The sequence below is a fragment of the Hibiscus syriacus genome, unplaced genomic scaffold (assembly GCF_006381635.1).
Source record: "Hibiscus syriacus cultivar Baekdansim isolate YM2019G1 unplaced genomic scaffold, ASM638163v2 tig00111206_pilon, whole genome shotgun sequence".
Taxonomy (NCBI): Eukaryota; Viridiplantae; Streptophyta; class Magnoliopsida; order Malvales; family Malvaceae; genus Hibiscus; species Hibiscus syriacus.
This window is the reverse complement of record NW_024063018.1, coordinates 702852-712995: the sequence shown is the minus strand read 5'-3', so window position 1 is coordinate 712995 and position 10144 is coordinate 702852. Positions and strand designations below refer to the sequence as shown.

Here is a 10144-nt window from a genome sequence, read left to right as displayed (position 1 = left end):
AATATTTTAATAAATTTAATTATTTAATTTATAACCAAAACGGAACAAAAGTAACAGTTTAGAGTCTAATCATATAATTTATCCTAAAATATATATTGTGAAGTAAATTGCATGGCTCATCCATACGGTTCTAAATCCAATAAGAATCAGTGCAGAACCTCGTACATATGGTTCCAACTTCCAGCTACAACTCCGAATCAATATGATAAAAAGTATAGTGATTCTTGTTAAAAATCACTAGTGATTAGATCTATACTCAATTACAACTTTCACACCCAAACCTAATCAGGGTCTGTGCACTCAAATGCAAAAAGTGTACACATTCCTCATCGTCACCTCTTTTTACCCTGCAAAATCTACATGACACAAATACCACTTAACCATTGAAAGAAAAGTCAAACTCATCAAGCAAAACCAAAGATTTCAGTTTGAAACAAACCGAGTTCTCGCATAATTATCGCTTCAGTTTCTTTAGTTGAGTGGGACCATCAGTTGGCTGTCTCCCTCCACGCTTTGATGGGGTCACGTTCTGAAAATATTAAATAAGGATCATGATGATTAGAAGACCCAACAGTAGCAGATAAGGTAAAACATGTGCAGAACCTTGGCAAGTTTCTTTTCCTTGCGGGCTTGTCGCTCCCTCTCATCATATTCTTGGTTTTCCTTCTCAACCAATCGGATGAGGGTATCACATCTCCGAGCCAACTCTTGTGTTGTCCGTGACTTCACAAACCAATCAAATCGAAACAAGGGTGATGTACGAAATGCTGCCTTCAGTTCCTCCCAATTCCCATAACCAAGCTTGTGAACCATGCATATCTGTTTAAACGTTAAGTAAAGGTGTGATATCAGAAAAGCAAGATCAAAGTGGATCCAAATATCATGTGGTAAAAAAAAGCTTAGAGAAAAACCATGAATCGATCACATTCTTCATTGTACAGCTTCCCTTTATTCTGACCATACTGGATCTTCATTTCCAGCCACGGATTCTTGTACCAATCCAATTTCTTGCCAATTACTTTCATGATCTCATCTTTTCTAGAAATCCGGGCCTCTCCTCGTTCGATGTTCTTAATTATCCTATCATAATCTGTATAAACCATCCAGAAATTAATTTATAGCATAAAAAACATAGTCCAGAAACAGCTTTTAGAACTACTTGAACCAATCAACACAGTATAACAACCAATGGGACACATGTTTTCATACGCATGCATATACATGGATCATATATGATAAATCTCCTTGAAGAACAAATTAAAAGTTGTATAATTTCAAAACCACTCGAGAATAAACTATGGGCACTTGAAGCCTGCCCAAACAAAGCAAAAATACCATGATATCAGAGTTTGCTTACCATTTAACTCCTTATAGCGTTCCTTAAAAGCTCTAGCATATCTTTCAATTTCCTCTTCTGTTTTCCCTTCCATTTCTGAAGCAATACTTTTTATATCATTTCGTCCATACTTCTCACAAGCTCTGGTGAAAGTATTGAAATCTTTTCTACTCCAAGAAGAAAATCCCTATTGCACCAAAAGAATTAAGTTTGAGTAGAGCCAGCCAATAAATAATAAAAACATATCACAACACATCCCACCCACTCACCTCTTCTAGTAATCTCTCCTTTTCTTCCAACTCCTCAGCAGTTAATGGATCTCCCCCTTCTAAATAAATCGGACTTAGTCACACAAGTATAGAGACAATTGTGAAACATAAAGCAGCAGATCACAAGGCAAAGTAAAATACCTTCAGGTTCATCCACATCAATCGAGTCCTTTACCTGATTCTTCTGATGTGTTTGCTGAATTTAATTGGGAAAACCAGTCAGGAAATAACTCACAACAATATGAGCCAATGGTTATTGGCTCATTATATCATACATACCATGAGATAGCGAACTTCTTTCTCATATAACTCACTCAGCCTCTGAGTGTCAAAAAATTGAAAATCATGCCTGCAAAATGGCAATATGTTATTAGCTATAATACCTAACAGTGCAAACTATTTAACAAGCATTAGTTTGAGCAAAGGGCATACAGTTGAGGCATGCGAGGAATTCGTGGCTCCTTAGGTTTTGCTGGAGCAGATTGACGCATGGTTTGCTTAAAGTACTCAGATTCTGAGTAACTGATTAAAGAAAAGGAGAAATATAAGTCAGAAAGAGTAAAAGATATATAATGCAACACTTAAGTACAATAATGAAGCAACCACTTACTTCCGCTTCCGCTCTCTTCGTGTTGGTTCAATCCAGTTTTCACTAACAATTTTCTTGAAGTGCAACTTGTTCTCATCCTTTATAAAGAAAAAAAATCAACAATTAGCGAAGGCTCATCTAAAACACTAGACTTAGAAAAGACCAAACAGAAAGATTATGGAGAAACGAGGAGTGAGTTTACCTTAACATCATCAAAATCATACAATTCAGCATCTACAGGAACAGAACAAAGTCAGTGGCTATAGGACAGTAACTCAGAAACAAACAAAACATAGAAAACGAGGCATACTATCGTCCATCTTAAATTTAATTGCATCCTCTGTAAATTTCTTCATCTTGGCATCAAGTTCAGCAGTGGCTGCTTCTCCTTTGGCAATGATTCTATCAATGTCTTCATCTGTAATTGTGCTATCCTTGGAACTAAAGACCATTTCAGCACCAAACCTAACCATTTGAAGCAACTCATCTTTGTTAACAGCTGCAAGAAACAAGACAATGCTGAAATGATACAGATGACTCAAACAGAACTATTGCATCATGCAAAACAATTGCACTGCATAGAAACTTCTTACTCTTCTGCTCTGCTAACCGTCCTTGTTGGATAACCAGAGCATCTAGGGCAAGTTTTTTATAAGCCCTCTCAATCACCTTTTCCTCAATAGTATACTGTTCCATAATAAACAAACAAATGAGTCTATCTATAGTATATATTAACTTCTAAACTAGCATACAAAGAGACACGTTTCAAATGTTAACCTCTGTGCAAAAGCGGAACACTTGAACTTCTTTCTTTTGACCAATCCTATGAGCACGATCTTGTGCTTGCAAATCAACTTGTGGGTTCCTGCAAGGTTCCCATAGCATCACAGAACCAAGAAGTAAACACAATAATAAAAATATGTGGATCCTTACCAGTCGCTATCATAAAGGATGACTACATCTGCCGTAGCAAGATTAATACCAAGGCCTCCAGCTCTAGTTGATAACAAGAAAACAAATTTCTCACTTCCAGGCTTATTAAAGGCTTCAATGGAGGCGTCACGATCTTCTCCACCTGTATTGCCATCAATTCGGCAATACTGGTACCCACGAAACATCAAATAATCTTCAAGAATATCCAACAGCCGTGTCATCTGAAAATAATAATTTCCCACAGAAAAATCACAAATAACAAAGAAAATAACTAAAGATATGTTATAATATAAATGCTGTTGACAAACTAAAATTAGAAGAATTATTTATGGAAACGTATAGACCAATAACAAACACATTAATATCCACTGTGAGGTATCCATAGACATATAGATAATTCTGGACAACCCTCCACATTACCTGTGAAAATATCAGAACTCTAGAATCACGATCCTTCAGCTTTGGAAGCAACTTGTCCAAGAGAACCATTTTACCTGGAAATAAATCAGTAAGAAAAGTTTTTTTTCAACATTTATCAATTCCCCAGGAAGTAAACGTACCAGCATTAGTTATAAGATGGTCGCCTGTAGTATAAGGAGGTCCAGGTTCAGCACCTTGGAAAAGATATGGGTGATTACAGCATTTACGCAGCTGCATTGCAATGTTCAGTAGACGCTTACGCTCTCCACCAGCATTAACAACTTCAAGATCTTTTTGCAACAAAGCCCTATAGTACTGTTTCTGCATCTGGGACATTCCTACTTTCAGGATAGTTTCCTTTTTGGGAGGCAAACCTTTCTCGACATCTGATTTCAATCTCCGAAGTAGAAATGGATGAAGAACCTAAGGAAGCAGAGACAAAAAATTGTTAATTACAAATGCAACTGCAAACCCACAGGCCTGGTGTAAATAAGGATAATTTTTTTAACTTGCCTTATGAAGTTGTTGAACGACTTCCTGTTGGTCATTTTCACCAGAAATCTGAAACCACTCATCAAAAGTTTCAGCTGAACTAAAAACCTCCGGCAATAAAAAGTTAAGAAGAGACCAAAGTTCATGGAGATTATTCTGCACAAAAGAGATACCAAGATTATTACAAATAAAGAACAATGAAGTATTAAATGAATGACGTACGAGTAATCAACAAGACAAGAAATGCTGTCACTATTGATCACCCTAAAAGAACTACAAATGAAGTAGAAACAGGTATAAAACCATCCAAATATTTTCAGGTGGAAACTAAAAGGGGATACATGCTTGACCAAATTCTCAATCTAAATGCAAGTCAAGAACATTAAATGGCATGGGCATTTATAGTTCAACTAAGAAGATGACAGGAATGGAGCAAGCCATATAAAAGTGGTAAGTACTTCCATGGAGAACATTTGAATCCATACCTGAAGTGGAGTACCAGTAATAAGAAGACGGTAATTAGTATTGTAGAGTCTCATTGTTTTAGAAAGGAGTGAATTCTCATTCTTGATTCGATGAGCTTCATCAATAATTATATAGCGCCAACTAAAACGACGCAAAGCAGACTTCTCCTTGATGGCCATTTCAAAACTTGTGACACACACATCGAACTTCCCAGCAACCAGTAACTCCTCACGGATGTATCCCTGTAGAAATCAGAAGACATAAGAATCAAAATAGAAAGAGTAAAAGCAAAAAACAAAAGTAATCAGTAAACCATGAATCAAGCAACTTACTCTTTCCTCAGGATTCCCAAGAAATTTTACAGCTCGCAAGACTGGGCAAAATCGATGAATTTCATTCATCCAATTGCCAAGGGTTGATTTTGGAGCAACAACCATATGAGGGCCAGTAATTCCGCGGTATTCATGCAGATAGCCCATTAAGGAAATAGTTTGCAAAGTTTTTCCCAGTCCCTGTATCCAAACATTTTGTAAACAAACATCAGCTAATGAAATATCCCTGCTTATTTTATCTTAAAAAACAAGTCTTGACAATGAACTTCAATAAACAATCTCTAAAGCCACAGCAACAGCACATACCATTTCGTCTGCAAGAATACCATTTATACCATTTTCATACAGTCGAATAAGCCAATTTAAACCGGCGAGTTGGTAGTCCCTCATCTTTCCCTGAATACCTAGAAAGGGAAAGGAAGAAAAAAAATAGAACGCATAAAATAGGAATTAGTACACTTGAACTGAATTCTCCAACTGATGGGTATGGGAGAGAGAACTTACAAGAAGGCTGAGTCACCAATCTAGTGTTTCCAGACAAACCGTCTTCTTCCTCCTTGAGGTACTCTTCATCTTCTTCCTCTTCAGTGACTTTCGATGCATGACGACCTCTAAGTTAAGCAAGCAGAAGAAAATATTATTAGATGTCTAAAGTAAAAACAACTAGGGTACAAAATACTTTACAATACTATAAAATCATCAAAATCAAATAAAAAACAATACCCATCACTTACAACTAGCAATAGCATGATAACAACATAAATAAGACCAATAGTCAATGTCAACATCTGGCCAAAATAAATTTGTACCTTCCTTTCACCTTCTTTTGAGATGAAGATTGGTCACCTTTAGAAAAATGAGCAAACAATTCCGTTTGCTGCAAAAGATACTTCAAACGCCCCTTCCCTCTATTATTCTGTCATGATCCAAGCATTACTGAACCATAAATTACACTTAAAATTAACTTAATTTGAACTTCCCTATAAAAAACATACCATATCAGCATCAATGGCAGCATTTTGAGCGTCCAATATTTCCTGAATCTTCTGTTTCTTAAGCTTCTGCATTTCTTTTAGCCTCTCTTTTTCACGTTTACTAACTTCTCGATCGTCCCCATTAGACTCATCCTACACGAAAAAAAGAAAACCAAAATCATTTAATCTAAATATAAACAGTAAAGCGTAAATTAAGCTTCTCAGCAACCTATTTGAAAAATCGTAGAAGCAAAATTTCATTCTAGAGTGTAGAAACTAAAAGCTTTAAACTAAAACTTTCCAATAATTACCAAACCCTAAGTCCTAACTATACATAACAATCAAAACAGATAAAATTTGAAAGCAAATTAAAAGTGACTTGTTAAGGAGGGGCAAATAGTGAACTTACCTCATCAGCTGTTTCATCAGGGACGACTTCATCGTCTTCGTCGGAAGCAGCGTCGGAGCGAGCAACGGCTTCGAGCTCTTCTTCGTCTTCCTCTTCGTTAACAGGATCGTTGATTCGCTCATCGTCAGAATAACTGGATCCATTGGATTGCGCATCATCGGAGGACGCCGGCTTCGACGATTTGGCCATCACTTTGTCGGGTCGAGGGTTTCTTCTTTCTATTCTCTTTACTTTAGGTCAGAACAGAAGAAACAAAAAAAAGAAGATTGGATAAAAATGCGAGTATTTATATAATATTTGTATGATATAAAATCGAGAGTGGTGAATTGGTGGCCGTTGGATTTGGAGGTATAGATATTAAACATCTTGATTGAGGGTCGATTGAGGAATTTCCCGCCAATAATAGAGAGACGACAGTTTCCCGCCTAGTTAAACCGGTGGCCGTTGGCTGGCTGGCTCGATAGTCGTAGGGATCGAACCATGGTGCGAGCGAGTTTTTTTATTATTATTAATTTAGGATAAGTATAAAATAATATATGTTCAAAGATAACTCTCAATCATTTGATAATAAATGATCACACTCATGAACCCTGACATTCATGGTGGAGGCGAGTTGAATTACATTATTGATCTATATTTTTGCATTATTATTATTTTGGGTAACCTAAATATTTAGAATCTCAATTACTACTTTTATTATATTTTAACTTCTCTATTATTATTTTCTAAAATTGTTTAAAGTTATTTTTGGTTTTATTTGACAATAAACGATCACACTCTTAGACTCTGACATTTATGGTGCGAGCGAGTTGAATTACACTCTTGATCTATATTTTTGCATTATTATTATTTTGGGTAAACTAAATGTTTAGAATCTCAATTATTACTTTTATTATGTTTTAACTTCTCTATTATTATTTTCTAAAATTGTCTAATGTTATGTTTTGGTTTTATTTTGGTCATTCATCGTTAAAAAATTAACAGAACTATTGATTCGATATCTTTTATTCTTTTCAATAATGATGTGACATTACCTTATAGTGACACATTAACATCAACATTATTTTTTTAACGGTGGGTAACCAAAATAAAACTAAAATTTATATATGATTTAAAAAAATAATTAGGTGACTAAAATGAAACAAAAATGATAATTGAGATACTAAACGTATATTTTATCTTATTATATTTTGATCAGTCTTATATTTTACATTATATCAGACATAAATACACTTATCAGATAAATATTATCATCAACCACCTAGATCAAATAGCATAATTATTTGTTAAACCATATTTTATAATATTTTGATATAACAAATTAAGGGCAAAATGTTTTTGGACTTGATTGAATTTGTTCAAAGTTTTCAAGAATAATTCAATGTCCATTAAACAAGAATTTAAACATAAAACAATTTTCTGGGTAAGTAGTATTGATATTGTTCTTACAGTATCAATATTGCATGAATAGTACATATAAATGTTCATGTGGTACTGATACCAAAGGTAAAAGAAGTATTGATACTCTCTTGGTAATACCAAGACAACACAAAGAAACTTGAAGAATGTTACAACACCTATCCAAGCTATAGAGATCAATAAAGCTTTTATTCTTATTTTCCTTTTTCTCTTGTACATAAGTGTTTGAGCTTTATTGTATATCTTTAGGATTCTTTCTTGTGAGCTTAATTATTGTAAACACATACCTTTGTGAGGTTTTCTTATTTACATTTTTTATCCTTTGTAAAAGGGGAATGGTTCTAGTTTAACCTTTGAAAAACTTTGGAATTTATAAAAGCTACTCTTGAGCCTAGAAAAAGAAATAACAAATCAGTGAATTTGTTAGAAATCCTTATTGTGAAGCTAAGGTAATGGATGTAAACTTGGTTTATAAATCGAACCACTACAAATCGTTGCACAAATTGTCTTTCTTTCCTCCATACCCAAAATTTTTAAAGGACAATCCACCCCCTCTTGGCTTGTTTCAATTGATCATTAGAGCCACATTAATCCTAACAATTTATATCAGAGCTTGACTCATTAGAAGACTTAACAACCTTGAGACGATCCTTGAAGAGCTATAGCAATTCCCAACTCAAGCAAGATGACGACTTCAACTTCTAACTCGTAATACCTCGAGGACTCTCATTACTTAGATGGTGTCAATTACTCTTATTGTAAAAATATTATGATGTTGTTCATTCAAGCCACCAACCTTTCGATTTGGGATGTCATCACTGTTGGTTCTCTCAACCCTCCAAGGAATAGATCGGAGTGGATAAGCGAAGAAAAAAAGCTAGCTCAATTCAATGCCAAAGCCATGCACAAGTTGGATGTGACTTATGAAGGAACAAACCAAGTAAAGAAGTTGATAACTCCGTAAAAATGTCGTATTTTGGGACATTTTCACTTAAGTTATTGAATGTCTAAGATCTCATTTAGGACCATGTAGATGCATTTAGGAACATATATTTGCATGTGGTGGAATTTGTTTTGTCGCGGCATTTTATTTTGTCATCAGTGCTGCTTTATGGGGAAGGTGTTTGTCTAATGATGTGCAGAAATTAAGAGCAAGGAAAAGAGAAAAGGAAATGCCATGACATTAGGAGACTGCTGAGCAAAATGAAAATACCAAGTTGGATTGGCATTTCGAAAACGAGCAAAGTGCGAGAAGATATTTTTTGAAGCCAGTTGTCCCCCATTTTTCACCAAGAGCGAGAAATCCACCTGGATTAGCATTGCACAGGCCATGCTGCTCCATGCCGACCATGTTGCCCATGCTACAGATGTCAGGTGCTCAGCCAACCACCCAGTATATGCCATTTCTAGATGCCCATGCTGGACTACTACCCAATCCTCAAGAGAATCAAGCAAAGTTGGGGGTATCCTAGGAATTTCAACACCAATTCCTAAGGTTTTTTCTCCTCTTATATATAGAGGATGAAGCCATAATGAAAAATACTTTTGGTCCCACGCTAATTTGAGCTTAAAAGTTAGAGAGAGAAGGTCTTACTTTTCTCAGTTAATCCTATTTGCCATGGCATTTATCCTTGACAAGCCTGAGGGAGTGGCTTTCTAAGTATCCTGGAGGAGCTAGATCGTTGGGAGTAGTTCTTGGTGACCGAGGAAAGCATTTGGCAGTGCACGATGAAGGCTTTTTCTCCTCCCTTTAGTTCTTTACTTTCATATTTTGTTATTGGGTTGTAAGGAACGAATGAAACTTGTTTTGTGCTTGTTTATTTCAAACCCCACCATGAACTAATCCTATTTGGTGGGAGTTCGCTTGGATGTTTAAGCTTACACGCTACATTAATATGAAACACAATTAGTAAGGAGTTAGAAGTGTGCCACATTCAACTCACAAGTAATAAAACTATCTTGAGCTCAACCCTCTACCACTTTCTCTTTGTTATTGCACTTGGAAGACTCACCCACATCTTTCACTAATAGAAGATCATAAAAATATTTCTAACATTAATATGGCAATTAAAACTTATAAAGCTAAACTATATTGCATGGGGACGGCAGAGGAAGGGCGTTACAAGTACCCGAAATGTCCTTGGCATGGGGACAGTATGGGGGTGGTCGGGGTACATACCGAGGACGTGCCACGGTGGCAGGATACGGCCAAACGATACGGGGGACGTTTCGGTGCTCGTTGGGGACGTTTCGGGTACTTGAAACCCCCTTCCTCTACCGTCTCTGGTTGATTTTTGGACTCCGACATTCGGTGCAACTTTCGAGTAAATTATCTCCGGACATAAACAAAAGAGAAAGGGCAAAAACAAAAGAAGATGATCAATGTGAACGATGAAAAGCCGAAACCCATCATTTGTAAGGTGGAATCAATCAAAACACTACTGCCGCCATTATGATTAGAACCTGCCTACAGGTGATCTGGCTTATGATGGAAAACTGAAACGTT

At 36.0% G+C, this 10144-nt stretch overlaps 1 protein-coding gene across 4 annotated transcripts; it reads right to left on the bottom strand.

Moving 5' to 3' along the window:
* Positions 1-336: 336 nt before the first annotated feature.
* Positions 337-6476, bottom strand: LOC120155716 (ISWI chromatin-remodeling complex ATPase CHR11). 4 transcript variants are annotated; one of them, XM_039167199.1, is made up of 24 exons: positions 6220-6476; positions 5832-5963; positions 5646-5752; positions 5341-5447; positions 5143-5240; positions 4837-5016; positions 4525-4746; positions 4061-4195; positions 3688-3970; positions 3548-3621; positions 3128-3348; positions 2972-3059; positions 2788-2881; positions 2505-2693; positions 2397-2428; positions 2216-2292; positions 2038-2127; positions 1885-1954; positions 1747-1801; positions 1606-1664; positions 1358-1523; positions 912-1090; positions 604-819; positions 337-529 (listed from the first exon to the last, which is right to left on the bottom strand). In XM_039167199.1, exons 1-24 carry the CDS (start codon positions 6406-6408, stop codon positions 455-457), a joined length of 3138 nt encoding a protein of 1045 aa, XP_039023130.1. In that variant the 5' UTR covers positions 6409-6476; the 3' UTR covers positions 337-454. The 4 variants fall into 4 exon arrangements, with proteins under 4 accessions (XP_039023130.1, XP_039023132.1, XP_039023133.1 ...); XM_039167201.1 differs by having other exon boundaries at positions 1606-1661; XM_039167202.1 differs by having other exon boundaries at positions 5832-5969; positions 6219-6352.
* Positions 6477-10144: the final 3668 nt, after the last annotated feature.